Source organism: Cimex lectularius, unplaced genomic scaffold, assembly GCF_000648675.2.
Source record: "Cimex lectularius strain Harlan isolate CLEC.00 unplaced genomic scaffold, Clec_2.1 scaffold60, whole genome shotgun sequence".
Taxonomy (NCBI): domain Eukaryota; kingdom Metazoa; phylum Arthropoda; class Insecta; order Hemiptera; family Cimicidae; genus Cimex; species Cimex lectularius.
The window spans coordinates 1,040,346-1,066,869 of NW_019392643.1; the positions used below are offsets into that span (position 1 = coordinate 1,040,346).

At 34.4% G+C, this 26,524-nt stretch overlaps 2 protein-coding genes and 1 long non-coding RNA gene across 4 annotated transcripts in view; 1 reads left to right on the forward strand and 2 right to left on the reverse strand.

Annotated features, from left to right (window-relative positions):
- Positions 1–21,500, forward strand: part of LOC106661135 (guanine nucleotide-binding protein G(o) subunit alpha) — a 111,902-nt gene extending 90,402 nt beyond the window's left edge. Inside the window, exons 4-8 of one of the 2 annotated variants that reach the window (XM_014384351.2) lie at positions 7,733–7,893; positions 16,504–16,632; positions 16,879–17,008; positions 18,549–18,702; positions 18,776–21,499. In XM_014384351.2, the coding sequence (XP_014239837.1) occupies positions 7,733–7,893; positions 16,504–16,632; positions 16,879–17,008; positions 18,549–18,702; positions 18,776–18,963 (762 nt within the window). In that variant the 3' untranslated portion in view covers positions 18,964–21,499. Of the gene's footprint in view, positions 1–7,732; positions 7,894–15,781; positions 15,886–16,503; positions 16,633–16,878; positions 17,009–18,548; positions 18,703–18,775 lie in introns of those variants that run through there. The other variant, XM_024230146.1, reaches the window with a different exon arrangement.
- Positions 4,003–5,348, reverse strand: LOC106661137 (uncharacterized protein DDB_G0290685-like). Its single transcript, XM_014384352.2, has 2 exons — positions 5,239–5,348; positions 4,003–5,034 (listed from the first exon to the last, which is right to left on the reverse strand). The coding sequence occupies exons 1-2, from the start codon at positions 5,302–5,304 to the stop codon at positions 4,147–4,149; spliced, it is 954 nt and encodes a 317-aa protein (XP_014239838.2). The 5' UTR covers positions 5,305–5,348; the 3' UTR covers positions 4,003–4,146.
- Positions 9,526–26,331, reverse strand: LOC106661138. Its single transcript, XR_001339635.2, has 3 exons — positions 25,995–26,331; positions 25,874–25,922; positions 9,526–9,759 (listed from the first exon to the last, which is right to left on the reverse strand). It is a non-coding gene; the product is annotated as an uncharacterized LOC106661138 (long non-coding RNA).
- Between the last annotated feature and the right edge of the window lie 193 nt (positions 26,332–26,524).

Here is a 26,524-nt window from a genome sequence, read left to right on the forward strand (position 1 = left end):
ATTTTTTTCAAATTAAACTAAAGCCTTTTTTTTGTCAAATAAAAAACTATTCCAAGAAGATTCCCAGCTTTAGAAGGACTTCAAGTTGTTTTTTTTTTCAAAAGTTACTTTTCAGCTTCTACAATTCTTCAGTAGTGGATGCATTGGGTGTCGAGCGATACGGTAATTTTCATTGAGCCTTCTTTCTGCAGTTCCTCTTCTGGAGGAAATCGAAACATTTCGGAATTGCTTTATCAGATTTCTTTTCTCATTCCTCGTAATTCTGCGGTTTCGTAGAGCCTGATGACTCAATCCTCTTTCTCATCTGTAGACCTAGGTCCACACTGTCCTGGTCTTCTAGCATGAAGCCCTATTTCTCTAAAGCCTCAAAAGCCTGACTGGATCCATTGAAAAATGTTTAAAAATAAGAATAATATCAAATGAAATCAACGAAGGAAAAAGATTAACTGAAAGCGATCTTTAGGCGTAGCAGAACGGAAGGGCATAATGATAATTTTTGTGCAAATCGGATTAATCAGAACAAAAGTAAATAAAGCATTATTTATTGTATTTCGACTATCCTAATTACCTGTAACTAATGTGGAAAGATAATGTATTTAATTTTAAACCAAATAAATGGAGTGGTGCTTTAAATTTGTTCATCAGTGTATTTTGTTAACAAAATAAGTTTTTCAACACCTCGAAAAACCCTTGAATACAAATGTTTAGGAAAATTTAAAAAAATATATTTTTTCCTCGGTTCTTTCGCTTTTTCTGTCGTCGTCCGATTTGGTTCAAAACTTAAAAAAAAGGTGATAATTTTGAAAACATTCAACCGATCTACAGTAAACATAAGAAGGTTTTAAAACCATATAGACTACATGTAATGACAGAAACTAGGCTTCTGTAAATAAATATAGAAAACTGAATATAAAAAATAAAATTTTTGAATAGTTTTTATTGATGTAATCCTAATTTTTCGTGATTATGATCACATGAAATCTGAACTTTACTGATATAGGCTGAAAGTAGAAACATTCAACTTTCTAACGGTTATAATAACTATTCAGAAATCGTGAGATGCGGTCTGGTGTGATGCAGGTTTCAGAAAAACATTTTCTTTATCGTGCCAACGTTTCGATCTTTATTGAGATCATCTTCGGGGCCTGGGCTTTACTAACATTGTTTATTGTTGTTTTTGTAAACAATGTTTGTAAATCCCAGGCCCTGAAGATGATCTCACTAAAGATCGAAACGTGGCACGATAAAGGAAATGTTTTTCTAAAACCTATGTCACACCAGACCGCATCTCACCACCTCCAAATAATCATAAAGTAACGGTCACTAACCACCACACGGTTGTAATAACATCGGATTTGGATAAAATCCAGAGGTGCTGTGAATTTTTCAGTGGAAACATCGGGCACAGGCGAGAAAAGAATGTCGCAATAATGTCTATTTTTTGATTGCGATGAAAATTTAAGGGATTTAAAAGAGTGCTTAAAACGTACCCAAATTTTTTTATATTATTGTTTTTATAGTTTTTTAAAAATATATTTAGTCTCATTACGATCTATAAATATTACTTGATTATCCAAGGTAAAGTAACAAACCTGATTTGTAATAATCTCAAAATACATGAGGAAAAAGTCACAAAAGCATGTTTTCCCGGCTCCTAGGGCCATCGTTTTTTTAAAAGGGGCACCGAAGACATTTATGCTGGTTCCTCTGTTGTAAAATTTGACCGTCTTATAAGATTTCAACCCTAGGGGGGAAATTTTCCAATCAGAGACAATCGTCTGTACGAGCCTTGCCTTTAATTTGTGACTGATCATTTTGAACTCCTATTTAATCCGCACTGAGGACTGATGAAATTTCCTTCAACTTTATCGTAAAAGTCAATGATCATGTATGCAAAAAATTCCACCCAAATGATTTTTTTTAAATTTTCTAGATAAAAGAAAATTCTGCCACCCTTAATTTGTCACATTCATTGTTTTATCAATAAATATTTGTTTATGCTATGTTTTAAATTGGGAATATAAATTAGAAGTAAACACACTTTATCCTTGGTCCAAAACAAGGATAAAGGATTTTTCAATGTGTACTTTTTACAGAATTAAAATGTTTATTCAAGCAATTATTGAAGCAATAAACTCTAGTTTTGATATTGGTTTTCTTAATTTCAATTTTTAAAATTAAAAATGCCATTTAGTGTTGAGGATGTTGTGCGTGTTATGTCACTTATTGACGATTGACGGTCAATGACAATGTGGCTATTGCCATCGGAGTTCCCTACATTTTGAGAAACTGGGTCTTACCATGGGAGGCTCGGTTCTGGACGCCCTAGGGTAACAGAACCACAGGAGGACCGTTTTTTGACTTTGAGAATTTTGTGAAACCGGCACCTTTCTGAACGCACTGATCGAAAAAGATTAAATAAGTATGGACTGATGGCTTCGCCCCGTAGAGGACCAGAACACAAAGAGCTGCACGGCTCCCATTTGCTCAAGAACACAGCAATTGGTCTTTGGATGATTGGTCTGCTGTACTTTTTACATATGTGTTTACATTAGCTCTACGATCTCCAGATGGGCGTGAAAGAGTGTGGAGAAGGCGAAATGAAAGGTACAAAACCTGCACTTTTTCCCAGAGCCAACCTTTTCAACGTGGCTCAGTGATGGCGTGGGCGGGAATGTCAGTGGAGAATCTTACGGTTGGTTGTTGTTCGTGGAGGGTCTTCGACGGCCACTCGCTTTGTGGATGAAATTTTGGAACATCATGCGTTGCCTATCCTCGATGGAATCAGCGACAATCTTATTCTAATGCACGATAATAACCTTCCACATGTCGCTCGCATAGTGCAAACGTACCTTCAACAGCATAACATCGGTGTCTTCGCCTGGCCAGTCCATTCTGCAGACTTGAACCCCATCGGATAACCTCAAAAGACTAATAAGAGCACGTCCATCACTTCCTGAAACAATCCACGATCTTGAAAGGACTCTTCGTGAAGAATGGACTAACCTCCAGCAAAAAGACATTTCCAGACTGGTTGAAAGGTATGCCGAGGCCACTTCGATATGTAATATGCAAGAGGAGGAAATACGCGATATAGAAATGTTAATTAAAGATTTAAAACTAAATTAAAACCAATTTTATCTGTCCGTTTATTTTTCATTTTCCTTAGTAATTTATTTATTCATTTTTTTACTTTTTTATACAAAGACTCGATTATTAAACGTTAAAAACATGAAACTTTGATTAATATACAAAAATATATAGAAATCATATTAAAACAAAAAAAAATCAGAAATCATGTTATTACAAAAGTGGGTGGAATTTTTTGCCTGCCAGTTTGTGTGTATATATATAATAATATTCTTTCAAAATCTAAGTTGCTTTTCTTTCAAATAGTTTTTTTGACGTTAAAAACCTTTTAGCCGTTTTTGAATTGCCTTTTCATTCAGAAATTTCGATAACGACTTCTCAAACATCGGAAAAATTTTATGGGTCAAAAAATTAAATTCAAACAAAAATTTATGCTTTCAGTGTTAGAAGTATCCCACTTTTCACTTACGAACACTCTGACCAAGGTATGGTCTTGAAGAAGAAGAAGAAAGCAAATTTAATTGCTAATGCCAAGATTTCGACCTATTGTAAGGTCATCATCAGGGCAAAATAACTTGTTCTTTTACAAGCGATTTGAAATTTCTNTATATATATAAATTCATATTATATTGTAATGTGGTACTAAACTTGCAAAATCGATAATCATGCCAATTTTCATCTTAAAAATATTTCAGAAAAACACTTTTTTCATTGTCGAGCCGACGTTTCGAATTTTATTCGACACTACATGAATAGCTTTAAAAATATGTCTATTATTTGTGACAATGGGGTTTAATAAATTTGCGATAAATGTGTGAATTTTGACAATTTATTGTTTACATTATTATAATTTTACACCTTAAGAATTATCATTGTTTATACAATATTGATGAAAATATTGATTATAATTCTTCTTCAAAATTATAACAATTTTCAGTTAAGAGCGATCGACATTTTAAATATTAAAATGTGTGATAATAATTCCAAAAGATTCCTTGCATTTGTTCGTCCCTTCTTGTGGTCAAAAATGAGTCTGCGTCTCTATGATTGACCCGCTCAATAGACTCTGCCGTGATCATCGACGACGCCTCCTCCAACCAACACAGGCTGATCACTATTTGCAATTATCGTATTGTTGTGAATGATGTTGGTCGTTCTGATCGTTGTCGTTTCCTCGGTCTTTGGCTGAACGTTCATTACCTGAGCCGATTGTTGATCGTTGTCATTATCGTCGTTGTTTGAGTTTGAAAGTTGTTCGTTTACTTGTTTGTTGTTGTCTCCTCCTTTGGTGGATGAATGTCCATCATCGGAGTTTGAATGTTGTTCGTTATCTTGATTGTTGTTGTCTCCTCCTTTGGTGGATGAATGTCCATCATCGGAGTTTGAATGTTGTTCGTTTTCTTGATTGTTATTGTCTCCTCCTTTGGTGGATGAATGTCCATCATCGGAGTTTGAATGTTGTTCGTTTTCTTGATTGTTGTTGTCTCCTCCTTTGGTGGATGAATGCCCATCATCGGAGTTTGAATGTTGTTGGCTGCCTTGGTTGTTGTTGTTTCCTCCTCTGGTGGATGAATGTCCATTATCTGAGTTGGAATGCTGCTGGCTGTCTTGGTTGTTGTTGTTTCCTCCTCTGGTGTATGAGTGTCCATTATCTGAGTTGGAATGTTGTTGGCTGCCTTGAGTGTTGTTGTTGCCTCCTACCTTTGATGGTTCTTTCGAGTCGGTTTGTCCTCTGGAAACTTTATACATCTCAGTCAACATGGCCAAAAAGCTTCCCACTTCGTCACTGTCTCCGCTGTTACTTCTGGACGGTGCTTTGCTAACACGTAGCCTGACCGCTTTATTCCTCGGAACGCATACGTAGTCTGTAGGAAAGACTGGCCCATGGTTTTCGCATGGCCTGCATCTTGGTCTCACTAGTTGGGTTGTTTCGCTGTCTCCGGTCTAAAATTAAAATTCATATTAATCTGAATCAAGGATCTGTAGAGGAAAGGTGAAAAGCCGTTTTGTAATTTCTAATAAGCAACTCTTGAGAAAGTGAAAGTCAAACAGTCAATTCAAAATTATTCATAGCACGTCTTCAAAAATGCAAACAAATTTATGAATTAAAAAAACAAACGAAAAAGTAGAATAATTGACTTCACTCACCGGAAAAGCCCAAGAGACCGAAATGAAGAGCAGAAGCAGCAAGCTACCCTTGGCGCAGTTCGTCATCCTAACAGTGTGCAGTGCGCTGAAATGAATTGGCAAAACGTTTTATTCGCAGGTAATATATACAAGGTGATGCAGTGTGTATGAGAGATTGGGCGCGTCCGACTATTATCGCCACATGCCTTCAGTCTTTCATTTCCTCATTCGAAGGAAATGTCATTTATTTGAACGATTTGTACGACCTGCGCGTTCACATCCTCTTTATCTGAAAATCTTCATGACTAGGTTTAATTTATTTAAATAAAAAGACCCCTCAAAACGAAAACAAAAGGTTCGTTAAGGGATATTAATTTGTGTATGTATGTTTCAAAGGAGGAAAAGTCAAAACTTTCGAAATGATTGGTTATTTGTAATTTGAGCATGATTTAGTTTAAAATGAAATTCGACCTCCCTTGTAAATAGCGGGACAGCAAAATTTTTTAAAGGTTGTTTTCAATATCATAACAATCGATTAATTAAGGTCAGTCCAGAGCAATATCCGCACAATAGTCAAATTTCGTAAATAACTTTCACAAGCTGCTTGATGAGGTAACTGTTATAGCAAAAGATTTAGAATTTTGACCGTCAGTTAAAAAGAGTTCCAAACTTAAAACACTATCAGGCGGTTTAAGCTACGGATTAACCCTAACAATCCATAATCATACTTAGAATGAACCATGATAAAGTTTCCAAATCTAGCCCTAATATCACATTAAAAAGAATTATATAAAAAATTTAGATTATGAAAATTTCATCAGCCAATTTTTCATTTTTACGAGTTTTGTCCGTTTTCTCTTTCAATTCCTTTGGATATAATTTTTTATATATATATTTTTTGTGTATGATAAAACGAGAGCCCTCATTCTCGTTTCTGTATCCGAATTCCTACTTACGCTTCCGGTCATCTGGGTTATTAAATTGCGATGTTTTCTTATAGGCTCTGAAGGGTAATGAACCTGTAGTACGAACTTTTTCGACCAATATTGGTTCAAAACAGCGTGGATGCACTGACCAAAATAGTTGGTAATGATAAAAATACAGCACTCTACAATAAAGTATGAGATTTCCTCATGGCATCAGTTAAGGTGATGTACGTTTATGGATTTAGTTGTGGACCTTTCTGACAATTTTGGTTCAAACCAATGAGCAACAATCAGACCAAAATGAATCGAAAAAAAAGAAGACCAGATTGCATATGGGTAGTTAAATTGTGATATTTTCCTATTGGGTCTGCTGATGTGATGAACATATAATATGGACGTTTCCGATCGACTTGGCTAAAATCAGAATAAGCGGACCAAAATGATCAAAAAGAATCAAATTACATCTGAATAGGAAAAGTGTGTGATTTCTTGACGGAGTCTGCTGACGTGATGAAGATGAAACGGAGTATGGACTTTTGCGACCAATTCTGGTCCAAAACAGCGTAGATGAGAATACCAAAATTAAAATGATCAAATTACCCCGGAGTAGTTAAATCGCACAATTTAACTACTCCGGTGTAATTTGATCTTTTTCTTTTTGATGCGACCGCCATTGTGGTCTGTTGAGGTGATAAATTTATAGTTATGGCTGTTTACGACCAATTAATTTTGGTTCAAATATGTGAGGATAAACAGACCAAAATGATTAGAAAGTATTAAATTACACGTAAGTAGTTAAATTTTGAGATGTCGTGATGGGATCGGTTATGGTGAAGAACAGCTAGTTGTGGACCTATCCGACCAATTTTGGTTAGTTAAAACCTGTGAGTATAAGCAAACCAAAATGATCGGAAAGGACTCGAATTCATAATTTGTACATATTTGTGATATTTTCCCATGTGGGGAAGAGGTACCTCTAGTTGTGGACATTATCGACCAATTTTGGGCCAGACCAAAATAATTAGATTGTGCTAAATTACACCTGAATAGTTAAGATGTCTGATTTCCTCACGTGTTCTGCTGCAGGGGTCATTAATCTTTAGGTAAAGATGTATCAACCAATTTTGGTTCAAATCAGCAAGTATAAGCAAACCGAAATGGTCAGAAAGGACCAGAGAGTAGTACTTCATCGAAGTAGTTAAATTGTGATATTTTCCCACGAGGTGCTGAGGTGATGAACCTCTGTGGATAAGAATACCAAAATGATTGAAAAAGAACAAATTACATCTTGGAGGTTAAAACTTAGATGTCCACATGTGATCTGCTGAGGTGCTGAACCTGAGGTTATGGACCTTTCTGGCCATTTTGGTTCAAACCTGTGTGGATAAGAAGAGCTAAACGACTGAAAAGAACATCTGGGCAGATCCAAAATCTTTGATGTACAGTGGCAATAAGGCCCAGATTTTCCTCATTTGGGGTTGGTCGTACTGCTTACTGCTTTGTACGACAACTATCCACTCTTTTGCTATTAATCAAGTCGACCATAATTAGATTAAAATGTAATTTTCTATTTCTTTATTCTGTTTCAGGCCGATGCTAAAATGGTATTCGACGTTATTCAACGAATGGAGGACACTGAAGCGTTTTCCGAAGAGCTCCTCGCGGCAATGAAGCGGCTGTGGCAAGATGCAGGGGTACTGGAATGCTTCGGACGTTCCAACGAATACCAGCTCAACGATTCTGCCAAATAGTGAGTACACAAGTTTCTCGACCCTTGTTAAAATTATAAAATGTCAGCACCGAAATACTTTTTTCTTGAAATTTGTCCAACATTTTGGTCCCAGTGTAATGTTTTAGAGGTTAGACGCAGACCCAGACGATCGACGAATTTCTGGACAGGCAGGAACAATTGTCAACATATTTACTAGAATAATTTTAAAAAATGTTAACAGGCGTTTTAAGGAAGTTTTTAAGGATGTGAGATGCCTTAATGTTTATGTACGCCGATGGGCATGTGGGTAGTTAAATAGTGAGATAACCCCACGGGAGACTGCTGAGGTTGATGACCTGTAGTTATGGACTCAAACCATTTTGGTCCAACCCTGTGCGGATAACCAAACCAGCTACGCTAATGGTTATCGATAAATGAAATTTTGATATTTCCTCATGTAGTCTGCAGAATTGATGAACTTGTAATTGTGGATGTTTCAGACCAATTTGGTTCCAACTGAGCGGATAACGAAACCAGCTATGCCAATAAGAGTTAAATTAAAAGTCGGTAATTTTCTAACCATTGTGGTTCAAACGTGCGAGGATAATCAAGCCATCTTAGCCAAGGATATTTGGGTAGTTAAATTGTGATGTTTGCCCATGGGGTCTGATGAGGTGATGAACCTGTAGTTATGTCGTTTCTAATAATTTTGTTCAAACCTGTGCGGATAACCAAACGGGCTACTCCAATGGGCACATAGATAGTTAAATTGTGAAATTTTCTCATAGGATCTGTGGGGTTGAGGAACCTATAGTCATGGACTGTTTAAGACCATTTTGGTTCTAATGTGCGAGAATACCAAGCTAGCTAAACCTAGCACATCTGGGTAGTTAAATTGTAATGTTTGCCCATGGAGTCTTATGAGGTGAGGATCGGCAGTTATGGACGTTTCTTCATTTTGGTTCACGCGTGCGAGGATAAGCAGACCGGGTAGGTACACCAATGGACATCTCCGTTAAGTAGTTGGATGTTCCCTTGAGACCAGAATGGGACCTGATTGGCTCTGACAGACCTGATGATTGCGAGAAGCCTATTCGTGTCTGACGAACGATTTACCACTTCTAACATAATAAACGAGTTATCAGTAAACTAATAAAAGAAATATGGCTAATACAGAGGATTCCGATCTTCCCTTCGTATTTAACATTACAATCGATTGGTAAAATATCATTTTAACCTATAATTCAAAACTCGGCATCACAAATTCAAGCTTTTTTCGTTCCTCGCCAGTTCAGTTTTGTTTTTGCCGGGGAAAGGGCAATTTACATTAATGGAGAAGGCCTTGTGAGAAAGGGAGCGTGGGCCGAGGCTGGAGCCCTTCGCCCCCTCGTTCGCAAAGTTCCAATTCGGGTCACGCCCTTGAAAACAGGGTGGCCGGGCTGGAAAATCGTCTTTTCTCCCCGTTGGACCTTTCAACGTTACATGTAACGAGCGCCGCCCTTGGAGAAGTAATTCCAAAATCTACGGACGCCCTGGGCGAACAATCAACTCGATGGGGAAGAAAATAGCCTTTTAGACGGTAATTTCTCCGTCTTGCAAAAATGGGTTAAGAATGTATCACCATTATGGAAACTAGGTTCTAAAATTAGATTTAAAAAAAAACACCGCGAAGAAAAGTAGTAAGCTTGATTTATTTAAATATTTAAAATATGGCTCATTATGGTCCACTCATTAGCCATCTTCCAGGATTGCTCGATTCCAGCGCCATTGGGATGTCTCGCGAATAATCGCAACTCCAGCAGAATTCTACTTTGTCTTGAATGCGACAATCTTGATAAAATCATATGCGGGTTTTTGACAAAAGATTGTCACGTGTGGTGAAATGTAGGACTGTCCAACTCCTACCTGCGAACAAAAAAATCCATACAGTGCGTTATTTTTTATTTTATTTGTATTTTATTTTCGTTTTTTAACTAAAAGGAAGTGAGCTTGTTCATGATCCGAAATACTAGAAACTATTAACTACCTCGTAAGAGGATGTACCAAATGGTTAGAGAGCAATGTCAACCCCACTTCCGGGCGGACCGAGGTAAAAATGGATGATCATGGGATCGAACCACTGCCATATACACGAGCCCTTCTGTCAGATGATTAATTGTTTCTATACATGTTCAAAGAAAATATTTGACCTGTAGTTATGACCGTTTCTGACAGTTTTGGCACAAAATTACTATATCCTGTTATTTTGGTCTCTTTTTGAGTATTTCTTATGCTGCATGGATCTGCAGCTGTCTCTAGGTGTTCTTTTTGTAGGAAGAAGATTTTTTTTAAAACCTCTTGTCGGCCTAGTACCTTTTACCTTGAAAGAAAAATGTAATACCCAATGATTTGTTAGAAAACACCAATGCTGTTTATGGCACCACGATCGACCGAAAAGCATTTCTTGTGTCTTAAGAAATATCCCTGTTTATGGATGGTATGGATACTAAAATACATAAATAAGGAAATAAAAATATATAAATAACGATACTAGGAAGCGGGGTTTGTGCTCCCCAGGCACTGCAGCCTTCTGGCTTATTGTACCGTCCTAGTTCCTTAGTTCAGTGCAATAGACTCAATCCTTCTCCGTAGAAGTATTAGGTCATTGACTCTCGCTGCTACAATTTGATTCCCTAAGTTTTTTCGTATGTTAGGTTAAATCTCCATTGAGCTGTTGATTCGCATTCGAAGATGATATGGGTGGCTGTTTCCTCCTCCTCATTACATAATCTGCAGATGGGATCATCGTTGTGTATGCCCATGTTGTGAAGATTTTTTCTCAAATGTCAGTGTTCATGTCAATGTCACCGGTTAGTAGTCCTATCACTCCTCTGTGTTTAGCCCTCTCCAATTGCAGCAGTGATTTGAGTCTTGGTGAGGGTTGTTTCATCATAAGTTTACTATGTCTAGCACCGCTAGAGTTTATCCACTTCTGCTTTTGTTTTGTTTGAATCCATTCTGCGATGGAGGATTCTATATTTGTTTTTGTTATCCCAAGTATAGGTTCGGGGCCTATGGGCGGATCCTCCTCTGGCCAGTCAGTCTGCTTTTACATTACTCAAAATTTCTCTATGCCCTGGCACCCAAGATTGTTGTGACATCAGATTGTTGTGTTTCCCCCGGTTTTGAAGATTTTGGATGCCTTCACTGACTAATTTTGATGTGATTCTTTTACATGCTAATGCTTTAATGGCTGCTTGGCTATCTGATCTTATGAGGATTTTTTTTTGTCAGTGTAACCTCTTTTAAGATTTTCCAGGGCACATGCACTGATGGCATGCATTTCTGCTCGAAAGACCGAAGTGTACTTCCCTAATGAGTTTGATTGCTAAAGTTTTAGGCTTGTACAGAAAACGCCCGATCCGGTTCCTCCTTTGTTTTGGAGCCATATGTATACCATATCATTGTATCTGATCCTGTGTTCTTCCTCTCTTAATAGTCCTTTGAGACTTTATAAGATGTTGTAAAGAATGTTTTGGGGATCATATAGTCCCCATTTCTAAGAATGGTGGTGTTTGATTTGGTTAATTATGTTTGTATGCCCGAATTGTTTAGTTCCTATCCAATTTGATTGTTAATGCTATATAAATCAAACGGGAAATAAAGTTGTTATTTTGTGGTTTATTTTGGTAGGGATTGTTCACAATTTTTCGTCCCACGTAAAGTCAACCTACGTCCTGCCCAATCTTCACTTCTTTATTATTGGGTTGTCCGGAAAATAATGCAGGATTTTGGTATTAAACAAAAAAAAAGAAACTAGTTAATTTAAAGCAATGTTCTTTAATCAAAATAATTTCCCATACTCTCAATACATTTCTCCCAACGTGTTGGTAACTTATTAATTCCGTCTGAGTGAATTTTTAGAATTGATAAAGTCAATAAATGCATTTTCCAGTTCCGTTTGATTTTTGAATATTATGTGTTGTAAGTAGTGGTCCAGGTGTCTAAAAAATGGTAGTCAGTAGGCGAGAGGTCCGGAGAGTAGGGTGGGTGAGGCAAAGTTTCATAGCCAAGCTCCAATAATTTTTGTGACGTTACACGTGACACATGTGGTCGAGCGTTGTCATGCAACAAAATGGGCCCTTTCCGATTGACCAAAGAGGGCTTCATTACTGCCAATTTCTGATGCATGGTATTAATTTGGTTACAGTATGATTCAGCATTGATGGTTTCGCCAGGATTTAAGAAGCTGTAGTGTATTAAACCAAATGAAGCCCACCATACCGTAACCATTACCTTTTTTTGATGAGTTGGGGGCTTTGGAAAATGTATTGGAGCTTCTCCTTTGTCGAGCCACTGTCCAGAACGTCTAGTGTTATCGTAGAGAATCCACTTTTCGTCACATGTAACAATTCTGGCCAGAAATGGGTCATTTTTGTTTCGACAAAGAAGTGATGCACAAACATCAAAGCGCTGATTTTTTTGGCGATCGTTTAATGAGTGTGGAACCCAATTTTCGAGTTTTTTCACTTTTCCAATCGCCTTGAGGTGGTCAGCGACGGTCGTTTTACTGACTTTGAGTTGCTCTGCAAGTTCTCGAACAGTTGTTTTGGGGTTTTCTTCCACCACTGATCGCAGAACATCATCATTAAGAGAGGAAGGCCTTCCACGACCTTCTTCATCTTCAAGGCTGAAATCTCCCTCCCGAAATTTTTTAAACCACCTTTGCACAGTGCACTCATTAACACAACCCTCGCCCCAGACTTGGTTAATGTTTCTAGCCGTTTGGGCTCCGCTTCGGCCGAGTTTAAACTCGTAAAAGAAAATCGTACGAAATTCTCGCTTTGACATTATAAGGATGACTGAATTATTTCCAAGTAGCGGAATGCTACAGAGGTAAACAAACAATATCATTTGGAAGAGGATTAATAAGTGTTGACATTCATACAAATGAGTAATCCTGTAAACGTAAACAGAATATTTTATATAGATTTTTTTTAATGAAAACTTAAAATCCTGCATTATTTTCCGGACAACCCAATAGCTGTATTGCCAAGTTTATTTTCCCAGCTGTTAGTGTAATTCTTTCTTTTTGTTTTCATCCTAGACCTAAATCGTAATAGAGCCCGTTTGTCAACTGGACCCTTTGTGAAAGCGAAAGTCGACACTTCTGCAATAAGTACCGGAGCGTGACTCCGTGGGCGGATTTACTTTATTCTGGAAGGCTGCTTACGCACGAAGTCCCGGGTGGTGGGGCGGTTGCTTGATGAAACAGCGGACAACAAACCGGGGGGCGGGGGAGGCGGCAAGGGTCTCCCGTATTGATCGATACGCGGGGGCGGCTGGCAACCGTGGCAATGAACGATGAGGGGCGGAGGATCTCGGAAGTCTTGCCCAATGGTGCCCTACGACTCAGCCACAAATCGTCACTTATTCATTTATATACAGGGAGTTTAAACCTTTACAAATTATTATACAAAATACAAAATATTATTGTCATAACAGTATTTTTAAAAACGTACAAATATTTGAAGATCCCTTTAAACCACTTTATACAAACCAAATAAAATAAAAAGTTGCTAAAGTATTATTAATAATACAACGAAATTAACGAGAAATATGTCTGTAATTGAAATCTAATTCATCATCATATTTTTTTTATTAATGAGAGAGGAGATACAGGCATATGCCATACTACTCGCGCCAATCATGCTACTACTCCAAAATATAACTTCACCCAGAAGTACCAGGTACTTATACCAGGAAGGGAAGAGTGGGCCAAAGGAACACCTCTGAATGACAACTTCTACCGGTATAGCGATGCGACACTGCAGGCTACAGGTTTTCAGTTAATATATTTCCGTCATTATACCAATTGAACACTGCGCCAGAGAAATAAAAACGCTAGGAACACATTCTCTGATAGTCAGATAGCACCTAAGGCCTTGCCTCATCCGAGTTAAAGGTAAAAAGACATGGCAGAAGTCAGTGTCACCGCCTGGCCCTGAATCTCTGGGAATTCGGGACATAGAGACAATGAGAAAGAGAGAAAATGTTGGCCAAAAAAAGGAACCAAAAACCAACACCCCAGGAACGAGGCACGTGGAGAGATTCATAGAAGAGTCATCCACAAGACATACAAAGAAATTAGTGGAGGGCAACTGCAACAGAACTAGGATTCTAGTTAAACTCCTGAAGGGGCACCACCTCCTAAGAAAGCACACGCACCGGATAGGAGTACAGACAAAAAAAAACACTGTTCAGATACTGCCAGTAAGAAGAGGAGACCTCAGAACACATTCCATGTTTTTGTGAAGGTCTAAAAAGGTGCAGATTCTTGCAACTAGGAGAGGAAAGCTGCAAGGAAGATCCTACCAAAGCTATAAAGGTTAACAAACTGGAGGGGGGGACAGAGGAGCAAAATAGATCTACTAACTACAATACAATAAATCTACTGAAGGCCTTGTGGCTGCCTCTTTTATCCCTATCTCTATAATTTGTCAATACTGGACGTTTATGATATATGATCCCCTCTGATTTGTCCTGACTTGTCGTTTGTGAAATATAATCCTCTATGATTTGTCTGTATTGATTGTTTGGAATATATGATCTCTCTATAATTTGTCTGTTCTGGTTATTTGCGATATATCATCTCCCTATATTTTGTCAGTACTGGACATTTGCAATATATCAACTCTCTATAATTTTCCTGTATTGGTCATTTGCGATAAATCATCTCCCTATAATTTGTCTGTTCTGGTCATTTGCAATATATCATCCCGCTATAATTTGTCTGTTCTGGTCATTTGCAATATATCATCCCGCTATAATTTGTCTGTTCTGGTCATTTGCAATATATCATCCCACTATAATTTGTCTGTTCTGGTCATTTGCAATATATCATCCCACTATAATTTGTCTGTTCTGGTCATTTGCAATATATCATCTCCCTATAATTTGTCAGTCTTTTGCGAGATATGATCCCCTATTATTTGTCAGTACTGGTCTTTAAATCGTTATGGATCTATAGGTCTTTTTTTCTTGGTTGTGTATTTTATTAAACTTTTCAAAGGAGGCTTGATGGACTAATAAACTATTTTATTTAAGGTGGCATAAAGTTGTCAAACTATAAGTTGATCCTTCTGGCCTTGGCTTTTCCTCTCCAGGACAAAGACAAAAGATGACAAGTTATGTTGTTTCTCTTTCTCCTTGACAATATCCACACAGGCTTCTATCTAGCCTATATATATATGCCTCTGGAGGCTTGTCAGAAGTACTACTGTCATTCTAGTCCTGGCACATCCGAGGTTTAGCATTTGCCATTAGTTTATGTTAGTTATTTTTATGAATTGTGTCAATCCTCTGTTATGGAATCCCATTGAACTGAGTACTTATCCTTAACACTGATGGATCTACTTTGTCAATTTGATATGTCGCAAAAGAGATTGGGGTCATGAATAAACTCTCATTGCCTAGTTTATCAGCCTATTCAGTTCCCCTCCAGTATAACTATGGGACTATGGAATTTGACTTCTTTTATTTTGGTTTGTTAATAATTTGTTTACTTGTGTCTTTTTTTCTTGGTTGTGTATTTTATTAAACTTTTCAAAGGAGGCTTGATGGACTAATAAACCATTTTTTTTAATCTCTTTATTTTGAATGTTTTCAAGATCTTTTTTCCTGTCAAATCCACACATCCTCCTGTCCCTCCTTTTAATCTACAATTTTAGTCTATCTATAAGTTTAACAAAAAAAATGTGTAAAGAAAGTATCATTGGTTTTTACTCGTCAAATTATTTTGCCCATAAAGCAACTAGGTCAGTAGTATAGATAAAAATTGCACATTAAATCTTGAAACGTCTTAGAAATCCATGTGATCTGGCAGACTTGACCTGAACTGCAATCTAATTATATTGAGATTTGTCTGCAGTTTGATCGTTCTGGTTCTTCCTCGTCCGACTATTTTTGCAGTGTCTTTATGAACGAAAATGTCCAACAAGTTGCAGTCTGACCAACAATTCACCACAACCATATGGACGCTCTGATTAATAAGTGAATATGAAAACCTACTAATATATTTAAAAAACAAATGTATTTTTAAAAGCAATGTGTGATTCACAGACCCCCCCCCCCTAAAATTGATAATAGCAATTATACCAACAAAATTGCTGACAGTAGAGAGACAGAAATTAAATGATGCCCAACTGAAGACCATTTATGCATTTGAAGCAAAAATGTTCACATAAACCATGGTCTGATTTCTACCTTTTCTCATACTGCATCAATGGAACTTATAATAACCATAACTTGTAGAAACTGTTTTGTTGTCAATGAACTGTCCAACCTTCTAAATTATGATGGCCCTTCATGTTTAAAGAAAACTTCAAAAATGTCTAAAAATTTAATAATCACTAAAATTTCATTTTGTTTATTAGCACTCTATGCTTTTTTACTTAGTGATTAAACACATGGGGTGTGTGTGTTTTTAAATTCAAATTACAAATAAAAAATAGCAGATGGTGGCCTTTTCAATATTGACTGATTATTTGACATAATTATGTTAAAAAGACCACCATCTTCATCAAATTTCTTGATTAAATATATTTTACTTGCTAATACTTTGATTTTATTTATAAAAGTTATATAGCAGTTATTATTTTTTTTTTACAGCTTTTTGGATGACTTGGACCGTTTAGGTGCACGAGACTATCAACCGACAGAACAGGATATTTTGCGGACAAGAGTCAAAACCACTGGAATAGTGGAGGTTCATTTCTCTTTTAAAAATCTTAATTTCAAGTAAGTTGTTTGTAAATTACATTATTTGTATATGATTTATAGGTACCAATGCACACGAGATCCAAATAATAATTATACTTTTTTCATATAATTCACCTTTGAAATTTTTGACTAGCATTAGAATCCGTATTTTCAATATTAATAAAATAATTTTAATTCCCTTAAAACCCAATAGTTTGGACATGACATTTTAGAAATTTACAATTGGCTATTTCTAAAATTAATCAAATTATTTCTATTCCTTAGATTGTTTGATGTGGGTGGACAGAGATCTGAAAGGAAAAAATGGATTCACTGTTTTGAGGATGTAACTGCCATCATTTTCTGTGTCGCCATGTCGGAATACGATCAAGTTCTCCATGAAGATGAGACAACAGTGAGTAAATCTAAAATTAAATTTTTTTTAAAAAATCAGAAATTTTAATTGTTCTTCTTCAAAATCACTTCAAGATTATGCTTGGAGCCTTGTCAATTGTTAAGTGGACTTCCTTGATCTCAGCGGCCATTACGTGGTTAATGACGTAATGACCATGGACTGGATGGTTAATGACATAGTAACAGAATTTGACAATTTTTCTGATGATTAACTAGAAAGATTGAATCTGGTGAATATTAAATGGATTGGAGGAACTCCACTGTTTCATTCTGTATGCTAAAGTCTTGTATAGAGTTAGTTGAGTTTTGACGGTCAAAGCTTTTCTTCTAAAAGTTTTTGTAGTTGTTGTTCAGGTCTTTTGTTAAGTATTGTGTGGGGATTCCATGTCAGTCTGCCGCCTACCCTATTTTCTATATGTTCCCGTATGTCTCCTTCAGGTCTTCAACCAAACAAAGGACATGATCTGCTGTTCTTGGCAATATTTACCCAGGATGGTTTTTGCATCTTCGAGCCTTCAGATATGCCTCTGGAGTCTGCAGTGTCCAGTCATCAGTCGTACGGCAGTTCTAATCCTTACATATATTAGTCTTTGAAGTTGTCCAAGTCCAACAAACAAAGGACATGTTCTGCTGTTTCTTATTCCTAAATATCTGCCCAATTTGTTTTTGCATCTTCGAGCCTTCAGATATGCTTCTAGTATCTGAAGTTTCCAGTCAGCATTGTACAGCAGTTCCAGTCATTTAGTAGTTCTGCTGTTAGTTTATACAATTGCCTTTGATGTATTTTTCACACCTGCACTGGGATACAGTCTCATTGAATTGAGGACTTATTCTTAACCTATTATCTGAAGGGGGTAAGTTTTTGGCAATCCCTTGGCTCCATATAGAGAGCACATAGGATCGCCACCCAATACGAGAATTGTTCTTGAGCATGGCAGCGAGTATCTACATCCCCTGTTCCGATTCTTATAGGTTATATTAGTTTTATTGTATATAGCACTGATATTTTTGTCCCCTAGTGTGTTTTAATGGTGAATGTATTTATTAGCGTGTCTGTGTAGTGTGAGAGGGTTATTAGCAGAATATTGAGTATTCAATCGACCCTCAATTAGGTTAGTCAAATAATAGGTGTTAAGGGTGATAGAGGAATTCAAGTTCTCCACTACCCTGACTGAAAGGGATGTAAATAAGTAAGAATGTATTTAAGGGTGGGTGGGAGTGTGAATGGATTTAGAAACTGATTGAGTTGGGGGCTGAAATGACCTATCTGTTGAGAGACCCTAGAGCACAACCTCATTGGCATGGTCTGACATTTATAGACTTATTGGTTAATAAAAAGATGGGAAATAAAGTTTTTTTTAAAATCAGATTGTTAAAAACAGCATTGAGCCACAATATATAAGTATTGTTGTATTCTATAATTTATTTAAAAACTGATCATTTTTATTTAAATTCTTTTTTCTGACTGTACAATTTTTATTTTTATATCACAAGAAAGTCTTCGATTTTCAACATTTCAAATCATTTTGTTTTGGTTACAGAACCGTATGCAAGAATCGCTGAAACTTTTTGACTCAATCTGCAACAATAAGTGGTTTACGGACACGTCAATAATTCTTTTCTTGAATAAAAAGGATTTGTTTGAGGAGAAAATCAAAAAATCACCACTCACAATTTGTTTTCCAGAATATGCTGGTTAGTCTCATCGGGTGCCTAACGTTTAACTACTACCGTTTATAACCATTTTTAAATTTTTTTCTTTGTCTAGGTGCTCAAGAGTATGGAGAAGCGGCCGCTTACATCCAAGCGCAGTTCGAGGCGAAGAACAAATCCACTACAAAAGAAATCTACTGCCATATGACTTGCGCTACCGATACCAATAATATTCAGTTTGTATTCGATGCTGTAACTGATGTGATTATCGCTAACAACTTACGTGGATGTGGTCTTTACTAAATTTAAAAAAAAAAAAAAATCAGTTGAATTCTATGGTTTGGCTGGTTGGAATGAACAGTTAGTTAGTAGGTGTTGATTCGTTTGTGTCTATACAAATCATTAATTTAACTCAACTATTATTTTTAAAAAAAAATTGACATTGAATCATGTACTATAAATATTTTTTTATTTCCTCTAATAACGATTCATTTACACTGAATGAAGCGTTTATTTGTTCTACAATAAAACCTTTTTAAAAATGTACACATTTCACATTTAAAAATAATATCAACTGAGCTAACTAACTGCGCAACCAAAGTGGTTACAATATGTGATGTAATTATTAAGATAATTCTGTATTTAAATATTTAAAAAAAATAGTCATAGATTTAACTAATTTCATTTTTAGTTGGAAATTGTGTGTTATATATGCTTATAATGATAAATAATTGAACATAACTTGTGTTCCTTTCTAAGTATAAATTTTTACCTTTTAACTTAGGCAATAAATGAAGACCAAATTTTTTAAACCCATTGTTAATTAGCACAACTTGCATTATTTGGATATTTCACACAAAAAAAAGAAGAAAAAAAGAAAAATGAAAAAAAGCATTTATTATGATTAAAATTTAAGATTTCTAGTTTTTTTATAAATGTGTAATTTAAAGCGAAATTGAGTGTAATTTTTGAGGAAATTGTACATTTTTGAACAAAATATTCACATTGTGATCATTGAGTTTTCGCTTTGTTCGGATATTAGAGAGTTCTGTGTAGTTAATATTTTCCAGCCGATCGAATTATTCCGCTAGCCTGTTTTTCTTTATTTTTTTTGTTTTTGTTTTTTTAATCGATATCCACATTATTGTCGTCAAACTATGGAATTTTACCCACATTTAATTGAAACATCACCAAGTAAAAATCAAGTATCAGTGTATATTTTTTTCCTGTTTATCTATCTGAATTATTTTATTTGTCATTTTTTTCCTTAAATGTAAATCTAACCAATTGGTCAGGCTAGTTTAAACCAAATATAGATATGGGATAATAAACGGGTTTTATTTTCCCACTTGACTACAAATATTGGAAAAGATAGCAGTTATATTTTGAAACGTTAATTTTTTAACACTATCATAATTTAGTAAGTGTTTTATATATTAAAAAACTATTGCATTAAATGTCCAAATTAACCACCCTAACAAATTGGGATATTTTTATCAGGATTATATTTTATTTTGATTCTTAGTATCATTCTTTAAAAACTCAAAACAAAATTCATTTAAACATGTATTAGAATTGTAGTTACGTTCTAAATAAAATACAAAAGTAAACTATTCTATCAGTATAACATAAAAAAATGAATAAAATGTGTGTCTTAAAAGCAAATCTATAAAAAAAAAAGTTATCGTATAAACAATTGTCGGTTGCTTGTAGAAAAACGTCGATTTTTTTTTTTAATTGTTTAAAGATAATTGATTATTGAATTTTATAATTATTCCAGTAGTCTTAAAATTTATTTTAAAAAATGAGATTAAGCCAAGTAATCACTTGAATTCATTGTTCAATGAATCAAATCGAATTATTTAAAAATTTTTGTCAAAATGGTTGTAATAAAGTAAATGCCCCTTGATATATTTATAAATAATAATTATAGAATTACATCCTTCCTGTGATTCGATTTTTTTTTAAATATCCATTTACATAAACAGCACAAAATTATATCAGCACAACTGTTCTATTGTAATAAGTTTTATTCAAAGTTATTTTTTCGCTTTATTAAGTCCACCGAAATAATGTGAAAAAAAACCCCTTAAATGTGCTATGAAACCATCAGGCCTGTTTAGTACAGAATTCCCATTCTATAATCACCAAAATATTGTTTTATACATCACGGTTATTGTATACATTTTACTGGATAAATAATCAATTGTGAATATATTACGTTTCTATTAATCTGCTTTGGAAAAATTAAGACAAAAGCTTAAGCTAAGTTTTATAAACTAATTGTTGTAATAACTACTATAATCACATTCTAAATTAACTGCATAGTCATAAAGAATCAATCTTATAGATATATTCTAGTCTCATTTCTGGTGAATTTTCTTTTTGTAATATAAAGTAATTTAATTGTTGATTTTTAGCTTCTATGTATGTGGAAGAATGAAAAAATATAAATATATAAATAAATCTAATTATAAATAATAATTACCTGTAAATGTTAGCCTATTGGATATGCATCCGAAAATTATAATAAAAATGTAAAGGTAATAAAAGTAACCCACCCTTACGAGAAAAAAAAGTTTTTATGTTTTTGGTATTTGCATACCAAATGTACTAAGTATACACAAAGATATACTTTGGTAATTAGTTGGTTTCTCTAAGGTGAAAGTTTCTTCATTCGAGTATATGCTTCTTTTTGCTTAGCAATATTGAAGTGTGTACAATTTTATTTTTTCTGTTGCTGTTTGTTTTCTTTTCATCTAAGTCAATATTTATGTCAATATGTATTACTTTTATTGTAACTTATAATTGTCTCAATAAAAAAAGATGAATTCATTAAATATAAACTCGTGCTTTCTTTATATTCCCTTGAAGCCTTGACTTTGTAAAAAAAAAAAAAAAAGGCATTTTGGAATTGTATCTACAAATTATAAATTAAATCTAATACTGCACAATATGAATAAAAATAATTATTAAATGAGAAGAAAATGGTATGTAATTTCACACTATTAAAGGATCAAGGATATGGTCTAGATATATGTTAAATTTGTATGTTTTACATACAAGGTACATATATGGTGGCTGCAATGGTTAAGGCATTGACACGGCACTCATCAATGTAAGGTAATCGTCCAGAGGTAAATTCTAACCTTAACCTAACCCTACCTAACCTAACTTAACCCTAATCATTGCCCTAACCTTAACTCAACATAACTAAACCCACCCACTCACACTTTACGATAATGTGAAAATTGTCATGCAAAAAATCGTCGACATATGAGGAGGAAATAAATACTCCACACTGCATTGGCTATTTTCTTCATGGTTTCCATAGCAACATTTTTGGTCAAATTGTTTTACCCGTATATTTTTCTTTAAAAATAGACATTAAACAATAATAAATTTTTCCACTTAATTTAACAATTAATACAAGTAAAAAACAACACCCGGATTGTGGTTGTTGTTGGTTGTGTCATTGTCAGTGAAGTGATTAGTGCCGATCAGTGTTGCATGTGTTCATCCAATGAACATCACCGTCTTTCATCTTTGCATAGCATACTGCCTGCAACTCGTAGTTATGAATGTAATTTAGTACAAAAATTCTAGTTAATAAAACTTATAAATTCAGAAAACTCTTTTAGATAATAAATTTAAAGTCAGGTAAAAGTCATGTGAAGAGCAAGGATAGGGAGAAGAGAATTATCAGTAATGGTCAAAGTCAAGCTAAAATATTTTGTGTAATTTATGTTTCATGTAAATTAAAAGATAAATAGTCGTAAAAAAAACTACTTAGTCTCTTTCCCTTGTTGTTATATAATGATTTGTTTTTCTAATAATGTGAATCATGTCTAACAAACACAACCATCATTCATTCATCTTTGTGCAGCGTACTGCCAGCAACTCGTAGTTGCGAATGTAATTTTGTACAAAAATTCTAGTTAATAAAACTTATCAATTCAGAAATCTCCTTTAGATAATAAAATTCATCAGGTAAAGCGTATGTAAAACGCATTCATCAGGTATGTGAAAAGCAAGGATAGGCAGATGAGAATTATCTGAAATGAACTAAGTACAAGCTAAAATATATAGGTTTCAAGTCAATAAAAAGGTAAATAGACATAAAAAAACTACTTAGTCTTTCCCTTGTTTGTCAGTAATAATTTGTTTTTCTAATAATTTGAACCAAGTCTAACAAACACCACCATCTTTCATCTTTGTGCAGCATACTATCCTAAAGGAAATAAATTCTCATGTAAGAACTTGATAAAAATTTATGCTCAATGTGGTGTTATGAATGTCCTTTCGTTAAAAAACAAAAAAAACGCAGGATAATATATATTTTATTTACAGAAGTCATGATGAAGAGTTAAGCGAGGTTAGATGGACCAGAATGATCATAAACAACCAAGTACAAGCTAAAATATCTCAATCCGTCCAAACAAAATATGAATTTGATGTAAAGGAATAGGTTTGTTTGTGTGATTTATGTTTCTAGTTAATACAAAAATAATACACATTAAAAAAAATAAAACTTGGTCATTGCATCACTTGACTTTTGTTCAGGTTGCTTAGTATTCCAATGTTAAATTTGCAATAAGAATTTTGAAAGTTTTAAAATTTATTTTTTATTCTATTAGTATGTTTTGCCATGTTCATTTGGTTTCTTGACAAAAGCCAATGCTCCTATCAGACCCTAAGGCTTTGTTAATTGATAGTATGAAAAATGTATTGTAAAGTGCTTTAACCCCTCATCCATGTCTCGAACAGGTAGTTGGACTTTAAACCCTTCAATCCTTTTTTTTTTTTTTTTTTTAAACCCTTCTGTATGATAAGAATTACTTGACTTTTATTCAGGTTGCTTAACATTACAATGATGAATTTGCAAAAGGAATTTTGAAAAATTCAGAATTTAATTTTTTTCTATTTGTAAGTTTTGCCATATTTTTAAAAGTTTGTTTGATTTCTTGAGAAAATCCAGCATTTCAAGCATACCCTCCATGGCTTTGTTAATTGATAGTATGAAAAATATATTATAAAGTGATTTGACCCTCGTCCACGACACCCAATGGCTAGTTGTACTTCAAACCCTCATGTATGGTAGGAATTTCTTGACTTTTATTCAAGTTGCTTAGTTCCACCATTAAATTTGCAAATTTTTTTAATGTTTCAAAATTTAACTTTTGTTCCTGATTCTTGTTTTATTTGTACGTTTTGTCATATATTTTTATTTTAGTTCATTCAATTTTCTTGAAAACAGAAAAAAAATGTTTTTACATATTTTTGATACACATACTAAGCCTCAATAATAATGAAGAGGAGGAAAAACGAGAATAGGCAGACAATAGAATGATCTGAAAGTACAAGCTAAAATAGTTTAATCATTAAAAAAATATTTTAGTGCATTCATAATAAGCCTGAATAACAGTAAAGTTGAAAATAGTGAGGATAAGCAAACTAAAGTGATTAGAAATGACCAAAATACAGGCTAAAATATTTTGTGACTCATGTTTCCTCGAAATATTAAAATAAATACAAAACTGGTCATATTAATTGTCAGTTCTGTAAAATGATCAACATCGATCAGTTCAATATCTGTCCATCCAACAAACACCAATATCTTTCATCTTTGGACAGCATACCATTATCAGGAAATAAATTCTTGACCTTTTGTAGGACAAGCCTGGTCAAGAAAATTGTTAAATTCAGAAATCACTTTTAACGGGTAATGAAAGTTCACAGACTTTAATTTTCGGGTCAGTATGAGCCAGTCAAAATGTTTTCCTTCTAGATAAGACATTAAATGTATTCAAGTTACAATTCCAATGTTAAATTTGCAAAAGGATTTTTTTCCTTTAGCCCCTTGGATCCGTACTATTGTACATCTAGCCATTCAACAATAAGGAATTTGAAAGTTTCTAAATTTAACTTTTTTTATATTTGCAAGTTTTGCCATGATATTTAAGTTCATTTGGTTTCTTGAGAAAATCCTGCATTCTGAGCATACGATCACATGGTTTTGATAATTGATAGTATGAAAAATATAGCATAAATTGGTTCAACCTTGTCCACGACACCCAACGGGTAGTTGGACTTTAAGCCCTCCTGTATGGTAGGAATTAATTGACTTTTATTCAGGTTGCTTAGTAACACCATTAAATTTGCAAAAGGAATTTTGAATGTTTCAAAATGTAACTTTTGTAATGATATTTGTTTTATTTGCACGTTTCGCCATATTTTTTTAGTTCATTCATTTTTCTTGAAAAAAAGAAAGAAAATTTTTTTTATATATTTTTGAATATACATAATAACCCTCAATAATAATGCAGAGGAGGAAAAGCACGAATTGGCAGACAATAGAATGATCAGAAATGACCAAAGTACAAGCTAAAATAGATTAATCCTTTTAAAAAAATTATTTTAGTGCTTTCATAATAAGCCTAACAGGGAATTTGGCAATAGTGAGGGTACACATACCAAGATGATTAGAAATGAACTAAAATATTTTGTGATTTATGTTTCCATGAAATATTAAAATAAATACCGATACAAAAATGGTCATATTATTGTCAGTTCTGTAAAATGATCAACATCGATCAGTTCAATATCTGTCCATCCAACAAACACCAATATCTTTCATCTTTGGACTGCATACCAACATCAGGAAATAAATTCTCGACCTTTTGTAGGACAAGCCTGGTCAAGAAAATTGTTAAATACAGAAATCACTTTTAACGGGCAATGAAAGTTCAAGGACTTTAAACTTTGTAAAGTGCTTCAACCCCTCGTCAACGACTCAAACTAGTAGATGGACTTTAAGACCTCCTGTATGACTGGAATTACTTGACTTTTGTTCAAGTTCCTCAGTAGTCCAATGTTAAATTTGCAAAATGAATTTTGAAAGTTTCAAAATTCAACTTTTTTTCTATTTGTAAGTTTTTCTGTATTTTTAAAAGTCATAAAAAAACTGTATGTACATGATAAGCCTCAATAATAATGAAGGGGGGGGGGTAGCGAGGATAAGCAGACTAGAAGGATCAGAAAGACCTAAGTACAAGCTAATATTATTTTAACCCTTTTAATGCTTAAAATTAATTTGTGGCTTGGTCGATCAATTTGGACTGATTGTCATCCGGGTTTTTTGGTCATTATTATTGAGATGGAATAAAGACCAAAGAACTAGGCCCCAAGAGTAAAACTTAGAATTCTTACTTACACAAATTAAGCCCCGAAATGTATACGACTAAATGGTTTTATTTCTGCGCCTAAAATAAAAAAAAAAAAAATTAATTAAAAAAACTAAATCGGTCTGAAATATATTAATAAATAATACATACGTCTAAGCTGAAAATCGTCTTTTCAACACAGTCGTCTATAATTGGACGACGAAGCGTTGGTAAAAACGACATACACTTCCCTAGCCAATATGAAATAACAACGCGGATACGAACAAACGCTGGTACAAGAACTGCAGTTGCAGAAACGGCGGATTTTAAACACAAACACAATAATTATCATAATTTACAGCATAATTCAACATACAAGACGAGAATGTTAAAAATTGCGTGGACGACGTTGAAGCATAAAGGCAAAAAAGAACCGAGCTAAAATAAGTACGTTTCCTTATTAATAAACCTCACCGACAATTTGACGATGAACACTAAAAAATAAAACTTAATCATATGATGCAGGGTAAAAAAAAATTTCCCGATCAGGTCGTCTATATTAAATTTTTTTCACTTATTTAAGGATTTTGTGTTTTTTTAACCTGGAAAATTTTTCTTTAAACGGGAAACAATTTAAAAATCTATGATTTTTTAAAAATTAAATTAGAATTATTTGATAAATAAAACTCGACTCAAGTTGA

Excerpts from the sequence above, each read along its gene's own strand:
- LOC106661137 (XM_014384352.2), bottom strand. The coding sequence starts at position 5,304 with ATGACGAACTGCGCCAAGGGTAGCTTGCTGCTTCTGCTCTTCATTTCG. Across the intron at positions 5,035-5,238 it reads CGGTCTCTTGGGCTTTTCCG|ACCGGAGACAGCGAAACAAC; the intron begins GTGAGTGAAGTC and ends TTTTAATTTTAG.